Source organism: Lepisma saccharinum, chromosome 20 (genome assembly GCF_977018435.1).
Source record: "Lepisma saccharinum chromosome 20, izLepSacc3.1, whole genome shotgun sequence".
NCBI lineage: Eukaryota > Metazoa > Arthropoda > Insecta > Zygentoma > Lepismatidae > Lepisma > Lepisma saccharinum.
In genome coordinates, this window is record NC_139248.1 from 26,307,390 (window position 1) to 26,332,257 (window position 24,868).

General features: G+C 40.6%; 1 protein-coding gene across 10 annotated transcripts in view; it reads right to left on the reverse strand.

Annotated features, from left to right (window-relative positions):
• Ca-beta (Calcium channel protein beta subunit) overlaps positions 1-24,868 on the reverse strand; it is a 588,734-nt gene that overhangs the window by 207,474 nt on the left and 356,392 nt on the right. Inside the window, exon 1 of one of the 10 annotated variants that reach the window (XM_083142263.1) lies at positions 12,362-12,748. The exons of the other annotated variants lie outside the window; for them this stretch is intronic. Within the exon in view, the coding sequence (XP_082998389.1) occupies positions 12,362-12,445 (84 nt within the window). The 5' untranslated portion in view covers positions 12,446-12,748. Of the gene's footprint in view, positions 1-12,361; positions 12,749-24,868 lie in introns of those variants that run through there. 10 annotated transcript variants of the gene reach the window in all.

Consider the following 24,868-nt stretch of genomic DNA (forward strand, 5'->3'; position numbering starts at 1 on the left):
GAAAATCAGATTTACAATTACTTTGCTGAAAGAGTAAGCCCAAGTTGCTAAGTCAGGAAGAGATCAATGTAAACGAAACAATGTGATTTCTGACAAATAGTTCCTTTCCAATGTGTTAGGTCTGGTGTTATATCCCCCGTCTAGGGCGTTCTCAGGATTTTTTCTCAGGGGGGCAGTCATATTATGACATTATTATTATTATTATGTATTATCATTATTACGCTCCTCACAAAAAGTTTGTAATATTGTTATATTAGCCGATAGGTTTTGATTGAAGGGTGTTTTAAGTCTACTTGATGCACAGTAAAGCTAATCGGGACTTTAGTTTAAAATGTGATCCGAACCCCTATGTGCCTTGATTACAAGGCGGCGACGATTAGGCAATACGTTTTGATTGATTGATTAGCTTTATTTTACTTCGCTTCTTGTGCCACTTGTGCTAATTTGCGAAGATGGGGATGACGTGATGAAATTGATGAATGGACACTCGCAAACATCCATGCCCAGGCCAGGATTAGAACCAGGGACCCCTGGCGTCGTAGCGCGATGTGCTAACCACTCCGCCACGGGGGGTGGCGATTAGTGATAGTCAGGGTGGCATATGTCGGCGAAAGCACGAGAACGTCCATCAAACAGATTTCCATGTTCCAGTGTGATAAGTCCTCAACATCTCGAATTCCTCAATAAGTCGATATTTTTGCAATCCTCTTGAATTGTCCGTAACACTCAATACTAATTTTACCTCAACAACTCGAATAAAACCTTGATAAGACGAATTTTTGTACAGTTTATGGGATGCCGTTCGAGCTCAATAACTCGAAGGTAGACTATGAAAAACCTCTATGAGTCGAACTTAAATTCTAATCTCCTCTATAACTGGAAGTTTTAGTTGCACGGACCTCAATAATTTGATTAGTTGTTTTAAGTCCACTTTATGCACAGTAAGGCTAACCGGGACTGGACCTACAGTTTAAAGTGGGATCCAAACCACCATGTGCCTCCACCGGGTATCAAACCCGGGACCCCTTGGACCTCAATAAGTCGAAGTGTAGGGTGCGTACGTACAATGTCTGGTGATCAACAATCGTGTCTGGACTTGCACTCCCCCACCCTGCCATATAAGTAACCATCATTGTTAATATTCTTAGTGTGCGTGCCGACATTCAGAAGGGTCAGTAAACTATAGACCTCTATAGCGCGAAGTACGTGATTTTGGCCCTCAATAACTCGAACCTTGGTAAGTTGAAATCCTCGATACCTCGATTTTTTTTTTATTTTTCCCCTCAAGTTCGAGTTATCAATGTTCCACTGTACAACAATTTTCCAAACTTTTTGTGAGGATTGTATTATTACTGCCATTATTGTATTTTTGTGGTTTTTATTATTATTATTATCATTACTACAACTACTACTACTACTACTTATGTTGTTTCTTTCAATTACATACATTTGTAACTTCCATATTATGTGTATCTACTCGTATAGGCTATACAATTTGCATAACTGTATACTTGACATGTTAATTCATGTGGGACAAAAAGCTGTTTTTTATAGTTAGATAAAATCAGTGTAAAATAGACTGTAAGCTTAAATTTAACCCTACTTCAAATAATAATAATAATAATAATAGTTGCTGTAAATTACTTCCCGTAAGTCACAAAAAACATTTTTTCCTTTTTTTTTGTAAATTATCGCTACAATTTCACGATTCGAATTACATTAACTCTTTGTGGAAATCTCAGGGGGCACCTTTGTCGCCCGTGAATATACTGGTAGTAGCTGTACAAATGATAATATAAGGTCTCACAGATTCAATTCAGCAGCTACGTTGAATGGCACACATGTACTAAATCACTACGTCCGGGTAAGATTGCTGCGCAGCCCGGGGCTCGTGCCCCCTCTCACTCTTCCTATGTACGGTTTTGTTTGAGTAAGGCTCGCAAAGCTTTTCCCTTAGCATAAATGCTTCCAAAAAACTTATAGCATTTTTTATAGCAAACAATACTTTACACGGAAGTATTTCCTGCAACATCCCGGTCAGCATTTGCGACTGCGATGCGAACCGTGAGGATGCCCGTTGTTCACAATTGAAATAACTAATTTATTATTAAATACGTGTACTGTAAACGCTATGAAGTATGTATTTATGCAGTGCCATTGATCTATACCTAATACCTTTTTTATACGAAACGTTATTCCTCTCGGTTGAATAGTTATCAGCTTTTAAAACCGGGAAGTGGTACATTCTTTACATCTCACTCGGCCGCCATTACAACTGCACTCGTGACCTAGAGGTCACTTCTGATTGGTTACGCTGCGAAAAATGCTACGGACCGAGCCTATCCTTGAGAAATGCCATGACATCTGAAATGTCGTAAGATTTTTCACTTTACACGGTAGCGTAGATGTTAAGAAAAATTCTACGGAAAATGCTTTCGTGTAAAGAGGGTCAGATTCACCACGAAGGCTCGGATATCACTTTAATCCGTATTGATATTTGCTGTCAACGTTAATCGCGACGATGAGGATGAGAGATGAAGTTATGAAACTGATCAGGGAACAAGCACATGCCATGGGCGTACCCACACTTCTATCCACAGGAGGGGAGGGTAAGACAAAACTTTTTTTCTGTGGGGGTGCAAACTATACATTCCCAGGGAGGGACGGAATATATACTTCGAAATTGTGGCAATTGAAAATTATTTAACTTTTTTAATTTACTGTACATTACAATGTAAAAAGAACAACGAATCAAAATAAATTTTTCACCACTCGTTTCCCTCCGCTGGATACGCCCACATGACTTACCCCAGAAATCGAATCAAACATACTTCGGCCTGTTTATAATTTACTCTTTTTACTATTCAATAACAGATGTCACTATACTGCAAAACTTTAATTTGTACAATGTCTCACATGAGAGCAAACTGCGAAATATCACTGTTGTTATTACACGAAGTTTGATTTTGTTACGAGGTTAACACAGAAACCAGAAAATTAGCAACAATCCACAGTTTCTCATTATATCTTGCATCTTAGACTAAATTTGCTTTGTTAAAAGATAGAGCTTACTTCATACGTCGAAGCTTCAGAACGCAAGATAAACGTCACAAGATAAGAAGAAACCCGAGAACTAAAGTGGACAGCCATTTGATTTCTCCTCTCGCTTCCCCTCTCGCGGTGCCCCCGCGTTGCCATGTGATTAGCTTCTATCTCTTGGCTGTCAAAATTTTCAACAACGTTAAATATTACGTCTCTGCTTTCGCAGTGTACATTTTCGAGGTGTTGAAGAACGCCACACGTTTTGGCAACGCAGGGGCAGGATTACAAAGAAGGCAAGCAGCTGATTGCATCACCCACGCTATATTCGCGCGCTTAGGGTTGCAAATTCGATGACAGCGCGAGAGGGAGTTTCTGTTCTTGGTAGATCTGTACGGGCTCCCGCGTAGCCAGATAGGGCTCTCGCCTCTAGTTTGAGCGGTCCCGGGTTCGATTCCCGGTGAGAGCTCAAGAATTACAGCGCCATGGCGGAACAGAAAGTAAGATGGATGGAAAGAAATGTCTTCTCTTGTTAGGGATGACCTATAAAAATAAGCAAGAAACTTTTAAAAATATATAAAAAGTGAAGGGGGAGTCGGCTTTCCTTTTTAACTTCGAAACTAGGCTCTATTATTGTTGAAAGCCACTACAAACTTTGATTTAACTAAGCATGAACATAAAAACTTTTCACATTATTTATTTCTATGATGGGACAAAAGTGTCTACGCTTGCCATTATCTTGTTATCGTCAATATAATCTAGTTCCGGTTCAGGCGAATCCCATACGTAGTCAATGTATCACGCTTCAACTGTTGTGGATGACGTCAGCAGACGGTGATACGCCGAGGCGCCAGCTGTCGTTGACGTCTTCAGGATGTGAAGACACCATGCAGAGAATTTTCTGGATTGTGCGCCAAGAAAGACTCTCACAATTTGCTAAATTTTCATCCAATTACGACGCACCCCTGCGATACGTATCGGACTGGCGGTCTGCATACATCGCAGGATATACAGTTGTTCCGTTGGAATTTCCCACTTCCCAAATTCCAGAACTTCTTTTTTCTAAAGATAGATGTCGCTAGTGCGCTCTCTCTATACAATGCCAAATTGGACGATCTCATTTGCTACTTCTGTTAAATGTTTAAGGTTTTAAATGCTAAAGAATTTGTTAATTTTAAAAGTTTTTAAGAAAACCTGTACGTTAAAAATTTAATTTAAGATAAATGAGAATTTTAAGGTTTTCGTATATTTAACACTGGTTAATAGGATACAATATTCAATGTTGATATAATTATTTATAATATCATGATTAATTTAAATGGAACAGATAGACTAAGATAAAGAATGCACCTGAGGTGCTGTAGTTTAATTTTCAACCGTATGCGAACAGAAACAGTGTGAACGATGCAATCAGCTGCTTGCGTTGTTCCCATACTCCTGCTTTGACAAATTGCGCAGCACTGGCAAAAGGCACGAGAAGTGGGAGCGAAGGAGAAAATAAATGACTGCAATGTAGGTCGCGAGTTTGCCGGGGGTATTCTTATATTGGTCAAGCTGTGATAATTAAATAGTAAAAGCTAGAGAATCTATTAGTTTATGAAACTATTATTCTGCCTAGCTATTTTAGGGGGAGCAGAAAAATGTTACGTGTTATCCCTTTCTCATTCTGACGGGTTGCCAGGTGCTTGGGCTTGTCTAGTGTTGATGGCTTCTAGGAGAATGAGAATTGCTGAACGGATCAATTTATAAATTAACATCTAATTAATTAATAAGATTTGGATTTACTTTCATTTTGTTTTGATGCCGTTTTTAAAAGGTACTGAACAGCACAAGCTCAAAAAAGGTTCCTCACTGTTAGTGCGTACTGTGTTAACTATCAGTAGTTGAGAAACTGCAAGGGCTATAAATATAAAAAAAATGGTGAACAGATATCCTACCTGACGATATCTCGGAAACTAGTGTGAAAATTTAATTTATTAATGCTGCTAATAGTGATAATATTATTATTGTATTATTACAACTATGATTACAGAGAACATTAAGAGAACTGGTATTGACACAATAAATCATTCATATTTATGCTAATATTTTCTCCGAGTATTTTCTGTTACACTAGATACTGGTGCTGAATTATTAATTCTTATATAGGTATTTTTGCATTTGACAATCGTATTGATCTACAACCTTTGTCAGAAAAGTTCCAGGACTGATTTTTTTTATTCTTTACCTATGATATTGAAACACAAGAAATGGGTGTTATTCAGTTACCTGATATGTGTTCTGAATAAACATGTCCTTGGAAGTGTTTCCATGTAAACTCACTAGGTGGCAGGGCTGTGCTTTGCAACCCACTGTTCGGCTTGTTGGCACGTTCAGTTGGAAGTTCCTCGAATGACGTGATGGACGTGGATTCTGAGCAGAGAGTTAACATTAAGTTCTCTGTTAAGCTAGGAAAACCTCTGACAGCAGGTATGTGGGACAAGGCATTATCGAGAAGCTGTGTCTTTGATTGGCACAAAAGGTTTTGGGAGGGCTGAGATTCAGTGCAAGACGATCCAAAGACAATGTTGATCACATTTTTTATGCTAAAGGTTTGATGCACCATGAATATCTGCCTCAAGGATAAACGATAAATCAAAACTTTTATATTGACGAGCTGAAACGTTTTTTTCAAGCAATTTTGTGGTTCCGTCCTGATTTGTCGGCATCTTGGCAGTGGTTCTTATTGCATGACAATGCAAGGCCCCATATTGCTTTATCAGTCCAGGAAAATCTGGCCAAGCATCGTATCCCTGCTCTACCATATCCCCCATATTCACCCGAACTGTCGCCGTGTGATTTTTTTTTTTTTTTTTTTTGTCCATGTGAAAAAGATGCTGAAAAGTAAGTGTCATTAAGATACTGTAGCAATCCAAATAGTTTTGCGACAGATGTGCTGAGAAGCATCCGGGATGAAGCTTTCTCTGCTTGCTTCCATGACCTACAGAAACGGTGGCAGCTGTGCATGGGTAGCCGAGGGGACTATTTTGACAAGACCTAGGACCATTAGTTCGTAAGTTGAATAATTTTTTTACGAGCTCAGTCCTGGAACGTTTCTGACAAAGGTTGTACAAGTATCGTTATACGAGAGAGTTCCGGTTTTATGAAATTATATATTAATATTACAAACAAAATAGGTACGGGCATACGGTTTTCCTCGTAAAAATTCAAGTTGTCTGAGGAATTTATTAGAAACTAAGATTCAAGATTTGTATGAGCTGAAACGAACATGTTTCTGAAACGGACTATAAATTCTGTGGTGCTGAATCTACCGATGGCAAGGAGCTTATGGTCAGGTTAAAGATATGATCATGAGAGAAACGAGGTATATGTAAGTATATGTATGTACAGATATAATATGTACTTATGAGTAATCGTATTTCTTCACAAAAATACAATGTTCTTGAAAATATCTACAAACGAAAAGGTTTCAGGATTTATAAGAGAGAAAACGGTTAATTTTCTAGAAGCTGAGCAGATAACTAAAGAAATGTGTACTAATACAAATCCACAGACCAATATCTTTCACGTAACTGCCATCTAGTGGATTCAGAAACAACTAATAACAGTGTATTCCATGTGAGTTGTGATGGGATTGTGTGCAAGGTGTGCAATACATCTCCAGCGTCTTGCATCCAAAGCTATATCCTTTAAATCTTGATGAAAACAAACGCTTGCCTTTGCCTTTCGTGTGTGTTTGTGGAAATTTTCGTCAACGTTGGCACGCACGAAGAATTAACAGTTTAGGTATGAATACATTAGCGAATGGGGAAGAATTATGGCGCGCAGTAGGCACGCACTGTTGTGTTTCAATTACCTCGTAACATTTAAGGAAAATGGTTGCAAAGTAAAAGAGGTTAAAGGGAAGGGAAAGAAAGAGGAATTTGTGGGGGGATTTTACTTCGCTTTTGTGCCACGAAGAAGGGGAAATCATACGGTGAATAAGAAACGAAGAATGGGAAGTGATACATTGGTGGGAACAAAGAATGGGAAATAATTCACAGGACAGGAAAACGAAGAATAGGAAATCGTACAGCGAATAAGAAACGAAGAATGGGAAGTGATACTATGGAGAGGAAACGAAGGATTGGAAGTGCTGCGACTGACAGGAAACTAAGAATGGAGAGTGATGTGATGGACGGAAAACAAAGAATGGGGAATGAAGAGATAAACAGGAAATGAATAATCGAAATTATACGATGGACGGGAAATGAAGAATTGGAAATGAAATGAAAAAACAGCAAGGGAAGGAATAAAAGAGCAGAGATATAACTAGTAAAAATAAATGTAGGATAGGAAAGAAATATGTAAGAAAGGAAAAACAATGAATACGATAGGAATGTAAAGAAAATAAAGAAAGGAGAAACAAGTAATTAAAGCACAGGAAGTGAAAGAAAACTACACGATTGGCAAGAAAGGAATAACAAGAAATGGAAGAGAACTGTCGTCGCCATTAATCCCAGCATGTTTTCTGAATAATCTCAAGTTAGGGCACAGGATCCAGAAAACACGCTCACTGAACGAAAATATGAACAAAATTATTAGGGCTGCAGAAGGGCCAAAAATCATACACACATTTTTATCTAGAAAATTAACAAGAATCGAAAGTGGTTACGGGAAGTAGCGTGGAAGAAAAAAGAATAACGAATTTTAGCTGGTTAATGATGTATATGCAGCCAATTGCAAAGAATAATTGCAAAGGGAAATTGTCCATCGCAATTTTCATTCTTTAATATTCTACAGGCGCGTCACGTGATAATGTTCGCACGAGAACGTGAACACTCATGTATGTGTCTTAAATTACGTACATATTAAATGCACACACACAGACATACGTGTATTTAATCGAAAAATACTATGTTTGATATACGAGTATATACACACAATTTAGTCTTCTTTCACGTGTGATAACTTTTCTAGATGGTTGTTAACACTGACTCCCACGGTGTTCCACAGAGGGCGTTGAACACAATTGCTGTGCGTGTTGCATAGAGCTGACAGCTAAGGGGCTGTTGCCACTATACCTCGAAAATGTTCATTTCCCTTTGCGAACACTGATGCAAGCGGAAATACTTCTTACATTCGGCACCAGAGTGCAGCATATACATGGCATGTCTAGGGGGACTCGAAAAGGTCTGTGATACATAGTTGCAAACTTTAGAGAGAATTCGCTAAACCTGGAGGATTTTGAGGGGGAAAGGGATAATTTCCCCTACATCCTTCTTGTATTACTTCAAATATAGCGTGATTTGGGGGGGAAATTGTTGAAAATAAATTGAACAGTTATTACTTTGTCAATTGAAGATGAAGTTTCAAGGAGGAGTAAATCTGCATTAAGTACAAAAACATTATTGGGAACACTCGTATGCGAACCGCACGCGACGCCACTGATATTCTATATCCTGTCTTGCTTTAAGGACTGTAATTCTGTTGATGGAAAGTATTCATAACACTGTAGCAAACAGACTGAATGAAAATGGTGGTGGACAATTTGCTTATTAGTTCTATTCCCGTTCCTCGGTTAGAAGTTCCACAATTCTTTGTTCATGAAGCATTTTTGTACAATTCTATCAATATTAAAATGAGTTTATTAAAAATTACGCAACATAAATTACACCGTATTACTAAATTCGTTGACTGTACAGTCATACTTACAACTTGTTACTTCAATTTTTAATAATTATAGCCAACAACAATATCCCGCTCCATCGCCATGCGGTCTAAGGCGTCATACATTGGGTTCCGTCTACGGGGCGGACGCATGTTCGAGTCTCTTTGAGGAAGCGTAACAACTTTTCATGAGATTTCGGCCAGTGTATGGGACCGGTAGCCAACCAGCATCGTGAGGAAATTGGGGAGTTAAGAATTAGTAGCGTAACCCGGTCATGGAAACAACAACGACTGGGGATTCGTCGTGCTGATCACGCGCCGCCTCTTAACTTGTTGGATGGTCTGGATCGGAGTGAGACCGGCAGTCCGTAGGTATACCCTGGCCCTCACAGGCTGTTGCGACTATAAGTTTACGTCTACATGCGTTGTCTACACGTAATCTACGCGTAAATTACATTGGGTTATAGTTTACATAGACTACGTAGACAATCTAAAGTGCATTAAAATTAATTCTCAAGGGTTTCATGAAATAAAAGTGACATTTTCAGCTATATTGGTTCCTAACGAAATGAAAAGAACTCTATTTACAACAAAATGTATCTTCTCTTCTATTGTCAGCTATGGAAGAAGATAAATAGTATGCAAAAAACAACAACAGATGGCAGTCGTGAGGCAAGAGTGGTCTTTTCCCCATAAAGCACTTGAATATTTTCTATATTAGGTTTCTTCCTAGGTGAGAAATTGTTCGAATTTGAAAGAAAGAGTATGAAAAGTTCTCCACACACATCAGCAAGTGATACGCAGTATAATTTCTTTCAATTCCACGGCGCTCTTTGCTAAGTTATCACCTTTTACCATGTTGTTTACATAGATTAGGTAATCTACGTGCATTAACATAATCTACGCGTAGAATGTAGATTATCGTTGTTTACGCGTAGACGCACATCACTGGTGATAAGACAACAAATATTCTTCCATCTAGCCAGTCCTACTAACAACACAGTAAAAACCTCTGTTCTTTTTCCCATCTGGCAACGCTGATGCAATGCAATTGTTCGTGTGGCAATCATTGTGGAACGTTGCGATAGGAGGGCTATTTATGAGCCATTGTTGCAAGATACAAATCACAGACCCACATTAATGAACAAAGCACGAAGGGGCTACCGGTGTGATCACGAAATGCTCCTAATCTCAGTAGCAAGAATGGAAAATTACCGCCAGCAATAATACGTTTCTTATCAAAGGAAAACCATTCAAGTTTGAAAAGTACAACGAACTTAGCCATATTCCCGCCCCAAAAAAATAGGTTGGGCACAAATTCTGATATTCTAGAAAATTTCATGGTGTATATTTAAATTAGAAGTAGAAGTTGCTATTGAAAATTTGCTATTAAAATCCACTTAGCGCCGTACAGTTATTCAACACACATAACGCCTAGCAGGGAAGGATCTAGGTGTCCCATTTTTTTTTTCCGATGACTGTACGTCCGAGAGCACCAGTTGACTGCGTATATTTGCCCATTTTTAACAACACTGCGTCCAAAAATAATGCAAAATATGACAAAACAATTTTCTCAAACTTACTGGAGAGTTAACAGATATGAAGCAATATTCTTGGGTACCCCCTAGAGAATGTGAAATATTTTGCATGGTTTATGAAGATTTTGTTGTTCATGAACGTTTTCACTTGATTTTAGCTCTCGGAAATGTGTTCTTGTGAAGTAAAGTACGTCTGTTACCTTAGCGTGTTACTTTACCGTGTAGCAGAACAGCTCGAAGGCTTCGCGCAAGTGAATATAGCACCCAAAACAACTTTCCACAACAGCAGCTATAATTTTACGTTGTTAGGTTAGGATTGTTAGGTTTGGTACTGATAGTTATTTTCGACGTGTTCTTTCGCTATTTTAGTGAGCATACAAACAATTTTTACTAACAAAAAGCGGCGAAAATACTCTGAAATTGCAGGTTTTAACTTACGTGGGCCATTCTTTGGGATGAAATATCTCCGTTATTTGTGCTTTCCTAAAGCTGGAACCATTTTTACATTACGTAAAACATTGAAATCTGTCGATTAAAAGAAAATTCGATGTAATTCTCGAAGGGGTACGGTGGGTAAACGGCCCTTATTCTTGTTTTATAAGAACAGAGAATGTGTGTATATATTATTAGCTGCATTAATTCTTGCAAGTAGAGACGTTGGAAGTAGAGTGAATAAAGGTGACGTGTTCCTTCTTATAATACTGACACACACACACACGCACATACTAGCACACACAAAGAGTAGGTTATGCGGTTCAGAAACCCCCTCTCCCACTTTTTGAACCTTGTTTTTCCAAGAATTGAGTGGAATATAATAAATTAGCTAGATTGTTGTTCATAACTGAATTCATTTTTAAAAAATTGATACCCTCTTCAAAAAGTCTTGGGTGCGTTTATGCACGCATGCACGCATTCACACACGCACACACATCGTGAGCAGTTATGTCCTTGGCGGTAAGGTTTCCCCGATAGCCTAATGGTACCGTCGTCGCCTTGTAACCAAGGGGCTGTGGGTTCAATCCCCTGTGGAGACGCGAATGGTTTGTATTTCACTATAAACTGTCCAGTTCAGATTAGCCTTAGTGTGCATAAAGTGGACTTATAAACTAAAATCTAGTCGTTAGGGCGTCTGACTGCCACGCGGGAGACCCGGGATCGATTCGGGGCGGGTGATATCAGATGGATTTTTATCAGTGGGTATCAGGGGACAACGCTCGAAAAGGGGGAGTAAGGCAAGTGAAGCGTGGTACTGATCACATCACCTCCACTATGGACTAGATGGCACAGGGGGCAGTTTTACTTTCCTTGCGCATATGCATGTACACACACACACACACACACAAATATACACACAGAGTACAGCCACTGCTTACACTACATCACGCATGCTGCCACATTGATTTCATAAATATTAAATATTATGCATATTAAATATTTAAGAGTAGAGTATCTTAAAGCTACACATTTCAGTTAACAAGCATCCTTATTCATCAACACATATTTTTTGGGAAAACTGTTTAGACTTGAATAACGAGAGCAATAAAAATTAATTAACCCACATTCAAGAATCAATGAGGTGCAACCAAACGTCACCAGATGTCAGTGTTAAGCATATGATCGTAAAAGTCGTTCATATCTAACTTTACCACACTTCAAAGGCAAAAATTATTTTCCTTTTTATTGTAGCAAAATCGTAGGAAAATTACGTTTGTAAATACACTGTTCTCTGATGGAAAAGAAATGAATATTTAATCAACTCTCTACCACTCCCGCCTTGAGACCTGTTTCACAATTTGTTTACTTCCTTTGCAGAAAGCAGCGCGCATGCGCAGTAACCGATGCATAGTATGCGTGACTTGTCCACAGTTCATGTACGAAACCAAGCTAATGTCTTCATGTGAACGGAAGAAAACATCTACCTGGGTAAAAAAAAAAATAGGTCTACAGGGAACCAAATGTACTTTCATGTGTTCCCATACGTGCAACTTGCAAATGACATCAGAAAAATAAAGGAAAAAACAACATTTCTGGGGAGAAAGAATATTGCTTTATGCACACACGAGATGGGGTGATAGAGTGTTGTGTTCAAAAAGTAGTGCAGAGGGGTGTACAATGAATATACGAGATTACCTTACCTGTGTAAATAGCTTGTTGTACCCTTGGCTATATTGGTTATATCCCATCATATTACATTGCGCCAAAGCCCTCTTCTGCACCATCAAGTCCTTATAAACGTCACAGCTGATGTAAACAATATTCTTTTCTCACACGCAACTAGGAGAGGGGGGTGGGGGTTACAAAACGCAGTTCGCAGTGTCAAGTAACCTCACTTGGGTCGGTGATATGACCTCGAAGCACCACGGCACTCGGCCAAAGAGCACATTGGTTCCAGGGAGCACTTCGCACCTCACGAAACGAAAGAAATATTTTGCGTCTTGGGCGGGGGGAAGGGGCGTATTTTACCGAAATGTAAGTGCCACAAGCTCTACCGCAGCGTAGAATGCTGTTTTGCAGCAACACGGTCCAAATCTCTATGACTGAAGTGACACGGGTCGAGACTGCGCATGCGCTGGTATTGATCACCTCGGCTCGCGCCCATTTTTTTCATTTAGGGAGCGTGGAGGGAAGGGGAGGCAGATACTGGGATAAGCAGGGGGCGAGGGAGGGGGAGGGGCTGCACACGAGTTTCGAGAAACGGCGGATTACCATCGGGAAGTGTCCAAAACCTTCTCGTAAGGAGTGTACGACTGCGCTTGCCCTGTGGCAAGTCCATTCTCGACTCTGTACCATACAAAGTACACAGTGGCGTGCCCAATGGGGGGAGTTGTGGGGGTTATAGTCTCCCCTTTGGCCAGTGATATGCGTCTACGCCTAAACAACGATAGTCTACATTCTACACGAAGACTATTTTATACACGTTGATTACGTAATCTATGTAAACAACATGGCGAAAGGTGATAACTTAGCAAAGGGCGCCGTGGAATTAAAAGAAAATTATACTGCGTATCAGTTGCTGATGTGCGAAGAAAACTTTTCATATTCTTTCTTCCAAATTCGAACAATTTCTCACCTAGGAAGAAACCTAATATAGGAAATGTTCTAGTGTTTCATGGGGAAAAGACCACTCTTTCCACACGACTGCCATCTGTTGTTGTTTTTTGCATACTATTTATCTTCTTCCATAGTTCATAATAGAAAAGAGAAATTTTGTTGTAAATAGGATTCTTTTCATTTCGTTAGGAACCAATATAGTTGAAAATGCAACTTGCCTTTCATGAAACCCTTGAAAATTAATTTTAATGCACTTTAGATTGTCTACGTAGTCTATGTAAACTACAACCCAATGTAATCTACGCGTAGATTACGTGTAGACAACGCTTGTAGATATAAACTTATAGTCTACGGCACATCACTGCCTTTGGCCCAGCATTCCTAAAAAGGGAAAGTCAAAAGGAAGGAAAAGATGGCAAAATGGGGGCTGAATACTAAAGAAAGTATACTAACCCCCACCCCCATTGAAAATACTGGGCAGGGCACGCCACTGAAAGTACACTCTAAATCAATTTCTCCCTTGCACATTACGAGGGGTTTACCCAGAATTTGTACATCAGCTTCATTTTCAGTACGAGCATACACAATATTACCAGAAATAAAATAGTTATTTGATAATAGGAAGTTCTCGCACTGTCACCCTAAAATATAATAATATCTTAAGTAGTGAGGTTTCTTGAACATAACACGTTTACAAGATGTAATGAATCTTTAATGTTATTTCGGATTATAATGTTCATGAGAGTAAATACAGTGATTTTGGGGGGGGCGTTGCGCAACGGTACGTCGTACCGGAATCTGTTGGTCGAAATATTAGGCGAATAGAAATTAACAGATTGTATATATTATTTGTGTCATAATGTACGTAGATTGTATTTGAGTGTTTTATTTAAAAGCACACTGACGATTATTTTCCTTTTTGAAGTTCATTGTTATTAACAATGACATCTACAGCACATTTTATTGCCACTAACATGACAGCCTTTCTATAGGCCGCCAGTTGTAAATAATTCCAAACAAAACACAGTCGATGTCGTTCCTAAAGTCACAATAATAGCTATTTTCACCAGGTTATTTTTCGTTCGGTTCGTGCGTTTCGATTTGACTCGGAACGTACCCCAACTCCCCGATTGGATTCTTCCGTGTGGTTGCGGAAATCATGTCTAAATGCAAAGTCCCCTTCCCAGTAATAAGGAACCATGTATCTAATTAGTAAAATGTCGCACGGAAAGGTTCGAGTTGCCATATACGTTATCGAATGCAAATAATCTCATGGAACCCACACATTTCCTCCTCTCTCAAGAGTTTTCCAGGAATCCCCCCCTTCCTCTCATAATACGCACACACCAAGGCTAAGACTTCCTGCAGACACAAACCTTCGAGTTGTCTTTCATCAAAAGCCAGGTTAACTACTTCATTGACTCAGCCCTCAAACCCCCCCCGTCCTTTTGACGGTGGCTATTTGCCAAAAGAGCCACTTTCATTCAATAATATGCACGCATTCTTTCCTATCCGCCCGCGGCGAACCATTACATCAGTTCAACAGAAATAGCATTATTTGAGTCACGTTGGCCTGCAGGAGAGGTGAGGGGATCAGGGGATATCCCCCTTATGACGTCACGAATGGGTGCACAAGAACACGCTACCAGGACACTCGTCTCCGTATTGATTGGTTTTCCCTTGTCTCTAAACACAAGTATCTGTACTTAACTGCTCTTTATACGCATTTAGATTTGACATGACCATTATAAATATATTTAGACGTACGTTATATAATACATAAAAAATTTCAAATACTGTATTTACATCTTATTCATGAATTGAATTGTTGTTTTAAAGTCCACTTTATGCACAGAAAGGCTAATCAGGACTGGACATACAGTTCAAAGTGGGATCCGAACCACTATGTGCCTCCCCCGGGTATCGAACCCGGTATCCCTTTATTACAAGGCGATGACGCTACCACATAAAATATACCCCAATCCCACCACTCACTCACTCACTGACATAAATGTTCTTCATGAAGGAAGTCCCGGAGGCAAAAAATGCCCGATTACGACCCCCCATGTAATTGTCCCAAAAGACCGAGAAAATTAAAAAATTGCTCACTTGGCCTCTTCTAAGGGTGAAAACAGTGGCGTACCCAAGGAGGGTTTACCGTGTTTAACCCCCCCCCCTTGAGCTTTTGAAATTATATGGAAAATGCTGTGGAAAAATATTAAAAATGGCCAACTTATCGAAGTCAATGATCTGCGACAATAATAATAACAATAATAATAATTTGAATTATTATTCCCATGCACCACATAGAAAAGCACACACAACATTCCAAACACACGCGTCTTTAAGAGTGAACGCCTTGAAAATAAAATATGGGGTTAACTATGATTTAGAAGAGAAAAAAAGTTGTTTTGTCAACTATGATTTAGAACAGAAAAAAAGTTGTTTTGTATCTCAGCTGCAACAATGTTAAATGAACATGTTTTCCTGTGAACAATGAGAACTAAAGAAAAGTATTGGGTTCTTTGGAAGCAGCTAATGCTGACAAAGGCGAGGCCGAGAAGAATACACAGTCACCAGTCCGCCTTCATTGTTTACCGCGGCACGTTTGAATTTCTGAATTCAAACGACAGTAAGTTTAACTATTGTAAAATGTTTTGTTGGTAAGAACAGCGAGACAATCCAGACGTGAATTATCGTGATGTGCATGGTAGATTTTGAGAGCGGCATTGGCGCTTTTCTCATAAATCTTTACAGTGTCGTCTGGGATCCATAAAGCGACTGCAAAGTTCAATTTTGCACATATTTTTTATTTTTTTTATTTTTTGGAAATAGTCGCACAGTGATTCCACCGCGGCAACATATGAAACGGATATTACTTACCCAATTTATTATTATGAAAATAGACAATAATATTTTGTATATTTGTACAATATTAGAGGCCGAACACACAAACTTTTAAAATAAGCAAAGGCACTTACTCGTTTCTCTTCCTCCAATGATACACCCAGATATTTACAAAGCCATTGAAGAACACAAGAACCGACGGTCACGCCGGCGAGCGTACAAGAAATGACCTGCGAGACTTATTCATATAAAACTGGTCAACACATATAAGCTCTTATAAGTATATGTGAAAAACATTTCGAATATCCGGATAGAAACTTATCCGATGTCCGGATAAACTTTCCTCTGGATTTGGTCGGTCCCTAATTCCAGCTAAAACCATTGATTGATAAGATTGATTTTGTTTATTTTACCTCGCTTTTCTGCTCCTTTTGGCTAATCGTGAAGATGAGGGTGGGTGTTGGTATGATGAAGGGATAGTGTTGGCAAGAAATACGTCTCACGGACTTATCTCTCTACGCACAACATTTATTTACACTTCTACCCTTCGCCGTATGTACATCTTTTCATTACAAATCCAATATCAACAGCTACCGGTTGCCTTTTGCCCCAAAGCACAGAGAATTGCACTTCTCAGGACTTCACTCTCCGAGCGCACTATTTACCATAGCGCTAACCCGCCCTTGCAGTTTATCACGCAAGAGTCCGTACGCCGTCCTCTCATAAGTTCAGTACATCATATTAGAGCTACGAGCGCACTATTTACCATAGCGCTAACCCGCCCTTGCAGTTTATCACGCAAGAGTCCGTACGCCGTCCTCTCATAAGTTCAGTACATCATATTAGAGCTACGAGCGCACTATTTACCATAGCGCTAACTCGCCCTTGCAGTTTATCACGCAAGAGTCCGTACGCCGTCCTCTCAGCAGTGCAGTACATCATATTGGAGCTACGAGCGCACTATTTGGCATAGCGCTAACCCGCCCTCGCCGTTTATCACGCAAGAGTCCCTACGCCGTCCTCTCATAAGTTCAGTACATCATATTAGAGCTACGAGCGCACTATTTACCATAGCGCTAACTCGCCCTTGCAGTTTATCACGCAAGAGTCCGTACGCCGTCCTCTCAGCAGTGCAGTACATCATATTGGAGCTACGAGCGCACTATTTGGCATAGCGCTAACCCGCCCTCGCCGTTTATCACGCAAGAGTCCCTACGCCGTCCTCTCATAAGTTCAGTACATCATATTAGAGCTACGAGCGCACTATTTACCATAGCGCTAACTCGCCCTTGCAGTTTATCACGCAAGAGTCCGTACGCCGTCCTCTCAGCAGTGCAGTACATCATATTGGAGCTACGAGCGCACTATTTGGCATAGCGCTAACCCGCCCTCGCCGTTTATCACGCAAGAGTCCCTACGCCGTCCTCTCATAAGTTCAGTACATCATATTAGAGCTACGAGCGCACTATTTACCATAGCGCTAACTCGCCCTTGCAGTTTATCACGCAAGAGTCCGTACGCCGTCCTCTCAGCAGTGCAGTACATCATATTGGAGCTACGAGCGCACTATTTGGCATAGCGCTAACCCGCCCTCGCCGTTTATCACGCAAGAGTCCCTACGCCGTCCTCTCATAAGTTCAGTACATCATATTAGAGCTACGAGCGCACTATTTACCATAGCGCTAACTCGCCCTTGCAGTTTATCACGCAAGAGTCCGTACGCCGTCCTCTCAGCAGTGCAGTACATCATATTGGAGCTACGAGCGCACTATTTGGCATAGCGCTAACCCGCCTTCGCCGTTTATCACGCAAGAGTCCCTACGCCGTCCTCTCATAAGTTCAGTACATCATATTAGAGCTACGAGCGCACTATTTACCATAGCGCTAACTCGCCCTTGCAGTTTATCACGCAAGAGTCCGTACGCCGTCCTCTCAGCAGTGCAGTACATCATATTGGAGCTACGAGCGCACTATTTAAAATAGCGCTAACCCGCCCTTGCAGTTTATCACGCAAGAGTCCGTACGCCGTCCTCTCAGCAGTGCAGTACATCATATTGGAGCTACGAGCGCACTATTTGGCATAGCGCTAACCCGCCCACGCCGTTTATCACGCAAGAGTCCCTACGCCGTCCTCTCATCAGTTCAGTACATCATATTGGAGCTACGAGCGCACTATTTACCATAGCGCTAACTCGCCCTTGCAGTTTATCACGCAAGAGTCCGTACGCCGTCCTCTCAGCAGTGCAGTACATCATATTAGAGCTACGAGCGCACTATTTAAAATAGCGCTAACCCGCCCTTGCAGTTTATCACGCAGAGGTCCCTAAACATACGGCGCTCACTCTGTGTGTATTTCTATGCAACCATAAAAACTGCCTCACTCAGTCGGGCCTTGTATCGAAGTATCTGCGAGCCTTGGATATGAGAGACCGTAACAAGTCGGAACCGGTATTTATACCTCCGACAACCAACCACCAGTGTTGCCACATGAAGGGAAATTCGGACCGAAATTTTAGCCAAAAGGGAAAAGGGAATTTCGATGAAAAATACCACAATTGCAGGGAAATTTTAAGGTCATCTGACTACATTATTACAGTTTATATCCACATTTTGTGTTATTTATTTTTCTGTTCCTACTTGTTTCTGCTCCTTTAAGTTTATTATACGTTGTTTTTATGCATCTTTGGATAAATAGTAGCGATGAGGATTAACGATTAAATAAATTCCTGACGAGGATTCAAACCTGGGACATCTGATCAGGAAGTGATGAAACTGAAATGTGAAAATTTTTTAAGATATTTTTTATTCTAACGAATAATTCCACCACCACCACTAATCAAGCTCCTGCTACTACTACTACTAATTATTATTATTATTATATAATTTGCTTGGGTGAAGGGAAAAATTGGTCCAAAAAGGTAAATTTTGCCCCTTGGAAAGGGAAATTGTGCCCTTATATTGTGGCAACACTGCCAACCACCATGGGCAAGGTCCTATTGTTACCTATCAAAGAGGAAAGCCGTTGAGGAAACCCAACCCGGGCAAAAAGCAACCAAGGCCATAGCATTTACAAAGAAATAAATTCGTACAATTTCCAGCTGTGTGCGTAAAAACCACACAGCAACCCCCATGCCGGGATACGAACCACGGATCTCTGGCATCGTAGCGCGCTCCGCTAACCACTCCGCCACGTAGGCCGCCGGCAGGAACCAAAACGAGAATAGAAGGCAAGTGGCAAGTTCCCGACAAAGCGACCCAATAATCCGAATATGAAAATAACCCTTTCCTGTGTCAATAACTTCAATGCAGGCTTGGAGTTTCTTTGACGCCACAGCCGACCCTTGTCGTCGTTCTGCTACTTCGAGGATTGCACAAACGGGCACATTCTTTTCTCCTCGGGTAAAAAAAAGGGTCCCCTGTTTTCAGGCCTAATGCTAAAATTAGTCTCCGCTACAGACAGAGAGAGAGAGAGAGAGAGAGCGGTTCCACTGGCAGCCTCCTCGAGAGGGGAGAGGATGCTGACCACACGCCAGAGAAGATTCATCTCGCTTCTTCAAACGATGACCTCCAGACTCTCCAATAAAGAGAAACGAAGAGGGAGAAAGGTCTCGGAAAGTGAAAGTATGTGAAAGTAGTCTTGAGATTGGATTTGCGTTTGACAACCTCCACCGTGGGGGATAACTGGGGGGGCCTAGGCGGATCTACGTTGTTTTTTTTTCTGGGAGGGGAACAGTACGTACACTGTCTTTCTTGTTATCTATCTCTCTTGGGGACTCCTCGCTGACGTAGGGGTAACGTGCTCGCTTTGTAATCAAGGGGTCCGGGGTTCGATACCTAGTGGAGGCACATAGTGGTTCGGATATCACTTTAAACTGTAGGTCCAGTCCCGATTAGCCTATCTTTGCATAAAGTATGGATTTAAAACAGAAATTCAAAATCATTTTTTTTTCTCTCGCTCTAATTATTCACATCAATTCCCAGGACCATTTAATTGATTGATTGATTGATTTGGTTTCGCGAAGATGAGAATCAGCGATAATATGATGAAATTGATGAAGGAACAGTCACAAAGAACAGCCATGCTCAGTCCTGGATCCGAACCCGGTACCCTGGCGTCACAGCGCGCTGTGATATCCACTTCGCCACGGAAGCCGGCCAGAACCCTTTGATTACACAGTGATATAGCATTAGTAGATTTTTGTAAAATTCAAATACCTTTACATTGGGATTGCCTCGAGAATGTAAAACTCTCACAAACGCTGGCGTGCGCATGGGGCTACAGCCCCTTCTGGAATTTTGAGAAAATTAAAATTTTCAAAAGAAAATCCGTTAAGAACTAGAAAAGAGAAAACGAAAGATGTAAATGCAAACCCCCCTTAAAATAAGCCCCGTTTACCATTTTTTATTCGAGTACAATTTCAAAGAAGTGAAGGGCCTCCCCGATGGCGCTGTGGTAGCGTCGCTGCCTTGTAATCAAGTGGTCCCGCGTTCGATTCTCGGTTGAGGCACATAGTAGTTCGGATTCCACTTTAAACTGTAGGTCTAGTCCCGATTAGTCTTACTGTGCATGAAGTGAATTAAAACACCAATTCAATCAATCAAACAAAATAGTGAAATGTTCTAAATGTACGAAATATTTTATTGTGTGTCCAGACCTCTTAGAACGGAGCCATGCACTATCCACCTTTACAATTACAGCCCCCACAGGAAAAAACCTGCGTACGCCAGTAGCCAAAAACAGAACATATACTCTACCATTGTGTCCATCATTTAACCTTATTGCCTTGTAACCAACAAGTCCCGGATTCAAATTTTGTCCCGATTATTGTACTTTTGATAAACTTTATTTTACTATCCGGAAAGAAATTTAACTACTTTGCTCGTTGTACAATAATGCTATCAAAACTATTCTTAATACTCAATGATACGCTTTTGGGAGGGGAATGTGCCCCCCTGCCCCTATATCCGCCAATGGGGAGTGGGTAGGGTGGACATGTTCATTCATTTATGCAAAGTTTAGTTTTAGACTTTTCGATGGGGTGATCACGTAATGTTAGACGAAATAATAGGTACAGTACATACCATATCTCCTTGTGTTATCGGAAAATATAAAAGGCAATTTTGAAGACACTAAAGCGCCTTATACACGATCAAATTAATCATGAACAAGTCATTTAATTGAACGCGATTGAAAGTCGTTGAACAGCGTTCCTATTGGAAATCTCGAATGGTCTAAAATTGCTCATGTACACGATCAATGAAAATTGGACAAGTTCACATTTGACCAAAACGTGGCACTGCATGGATGGAGTGTCCGAAAAGTCACGTAACCCGGTGTTTACGAGCGTATAACGGAATAGCGAAACGGAATGAGAAGAAACGCTTTCTGACAAGAGAATGCCCTGTATATTGGGAAAATTTAGAGAGACAAACATATGTAAGAACCGAACATGCATGTTTTAATAACAAATAAGCAAAGCGTTGCCAACGGCGGAAATTAATTTTTTTTGCAAATCGTGTGTATTGATGTATTGGTGGCCGCGGTGGCTCAGTCGGTAACGCGTCTGACTACCATGCTAAAGGTTCCGGGTTCGATTCCCGGCCGGTTCAAATCCGGGAACTTTTCTAACGTTGGAAGCGACCCCGGCGCCCACCCAGCGTCGAATAACATGGGTACCTGGGGGAAACCCTGGGGGGTAAATGCGGTTAGGGGCGTGATGCTGATCACATCTACCCCACTCGCGACCGGAATAAGAAAGTGTGGGGCGTTACCCACACACCCCCTATACACCTTCATGGCGTGGTGCTATGCACAGGGGAGTACTTTACTTTACTTTTTTGTGTATTGATGCACAGAACTCACTGAGGTAAATTATTGCAACATTTCACAATACCAACGAACAATTTGGATGGCCATCTATTGAATTTGACAGAAAAAGAACTTTGAAGAATTTTCAAAAACATTACACAAGGGAATAAATGGGCTGTTCCAAAAATAAGAAGTTTTCACAATATTACCAGGGACACTGTTGCTGTCACGTGTCACTAACAGACGTGTTGCACCTCAGGCTATCACACTAAGGCACTTTTAACGACAATGGAGAAAGTTGGTTATTCTCGAGGTAAAAAAAGGTAAAGTGCTTCCCTGTGCTTAGCACCACGCCATGAAGGCGTATAGAGGGTGTGGGGGTAACGCCCCACACTTTCTTGATCCGGTCATGAGTGGGGGTGATGTGATCAGCATCACGCCCCTGACCGCCTTTACTCCCCAGGGTTTCCCCCAGGTGCCCATGTCATTCGACGCTGGGTGGGCGCCGGGGCCGCTTCCATCGTTAGAAAAGTTATTCTCGAACATATGCAATTAATTACATACACCTTGCAACCCTGAAATGTTCAACTTTTGGTATGATTAGGGTTGCTATATTTCATAAGTAAAAATCATTGCTGATCGGAAGCTTGTTAGAGAGCGGAGGGGGGGGGGGGGTGCAGGGGTGCAGGTGAGCTTACACACAGAAAACTAATGCATCATATCGATTGATGCACCAGAATGCATCGATTGATGCATAATTGTGTGTTTTATGGCTTCTTCAAAAGAATCCGATTCACATTTGATGCATTTGGGTGCATTTTTGTATATAGTGAAATAAACATCAAAGTGTTTCATTTGATTCAAGTGAGGATTTATTTCAGTCGAGATGCACTTCAATGCATCAGTTGGTGTTCCTTGATGCAGCTTCCAATATCTTTTTGGATGCAGAGTTTATGTAGCTCAGACGAAACGTTTAAGTGCATCATGATGTTTTAAAGTCTACTTTATGCACAGTAAGGCAAGGAAATTAAGTGAAACCAAAGAAGCACCCTTCATAGCAATTTCCTAAAACCTGTAAGTCATCCCAGTGCAGAATATAAGCAAATATGGTCCTCTCTCTTCGGAACGTAGACATAGCACACATGGAGCAAAAGTTAATTTGGGAGCGCCGTGAAGTACTTGGTTAGCGCGCCGAATTTTTTGTATAATCACTGGTCTGTCGAAGTTTCAATTCCCACAAAAAAAAATTGTTGATCTGAAGATAAGAGAAGAGGAACTCTCTCAAAACGTAGTGTTGGAATAAGTAGTTGCGATTAAAATTATCCGATATGCCATCTGGTGAGATTTTCAGGAACCACTCCAAGTAAGACATGTTGCTGCGTTGAAGCCGTTCAAAGCATGGGGAACATGCGAAAAAGTAACGTCTACTGTTCAGTTTTTTTCCTCTAAATCGTTTTGTGGGTCAGGACAAGTGAAATGCTTACATGTATTTCCACCCAGTGGAATCAACAAAATGAAATTTGTAAAAAAAATCAGGGAAAGCAGAACTGATTGACAAGATTGGCATAACTTAAATGGGGCAAGGAAATTACGAAGAACGCACGAGTCTGTTCACTTTATTTTCCGAAAGATGATTTTATTACCATGAAAGTAAGTTTTAAATTCTTCTTTATGAATATAACATTTTTTTCTTCGAAAACAATGTAGTATGTATGTAATTTGGAACAGGTGCAAGCCAATTAAGTGCGAAGATGAAATTACTGGTAGTTTGAGAATTAATTAATGTCTGTGATCATAAAGGAAATTGACATGCTAATGTTGCTGTCTCATTCAGTAAGTCAATTTTCAGTGAAGAATGAAGGTAGCCTCAATGAAATTATTGTTTATATTATTATTATTATCCTGTGTTGTTATTAAACCAGCTTGCCTCTTTGGGGAAAGAATTGCAACAGCATGTTCTCCTGCTCAAGCTTTGCAAATACAGGCGAATTGCTTTATTTTCAAATTATTTCCGAGAGCCCCAGTTACAACCGAAGAACCAGTGCGTATACATTAGTTTCGTCTGCGTTTTCCGTGTTATTTTTGCCTATCATAATTAAATGCTTCGTTCTCAGCACAGCTTCACCTTTGTTATAGTTCCTGGAATTCACATCGCATTCGCAATATTTAAAAATATCTGGTATTTTAAACGTCTCTTCCATACCAGCCATGACAACACGCTGCTATTACGTATTACTTCTGAATGTAAACAAAGATTTATCCTACATAGAGCGGCCATATTGGAAGCGACACTAGCGCTCAGGTGGTAACTTTAATCGCGAATAGCTTAAAGCACTAGAAAATGGATAATGTCCAATTAACGTTGCATACCAATTTTAGACATCAAAGAGGACGTTCCACATTCATTATTATGTAAATTATCGATTTGATTTTGATTTACGTTATTTAGCGTCGCTCTTCTGCCAATTTTGGCTAATCGCGACGATGAGGATGAGTCATGAAGGAACACTCGCGAAGAACAATCATGCCCAGACCGGGATTCGAATCCGGAACTCCTGACGTCTCAGCATGTTGTGATGACCACTCCGCCACGCAGGCCGGCAGTGTGTAAATTATCGACTTATGGTTAGGAAATATACTGTTAGACGTCTCGTGTGCGACACGATACACCAGAAACAGAAACCAGAAAGGAAAAGAATTAGAAGAGTGTGTGTGAGAGAAAGAGAGAGAGAAACAAAGTAACGAGAAAGAGAAAGAATTAGAAGAGTGTGTGTTTGAAAGAAAAAGAGAGAGAGAGAAACAAAATAACCAGAAAGAGAAAGAATTATAAGAGTGTGTGTGTGTGAGAGAGAGAGAGAGAGAGGGAGGGAGAGAGAGAGAGAGAGAGAGAGAAACATAGTAACCAGAAAGAGAAAGAATTATAAGAGTGTGTGTG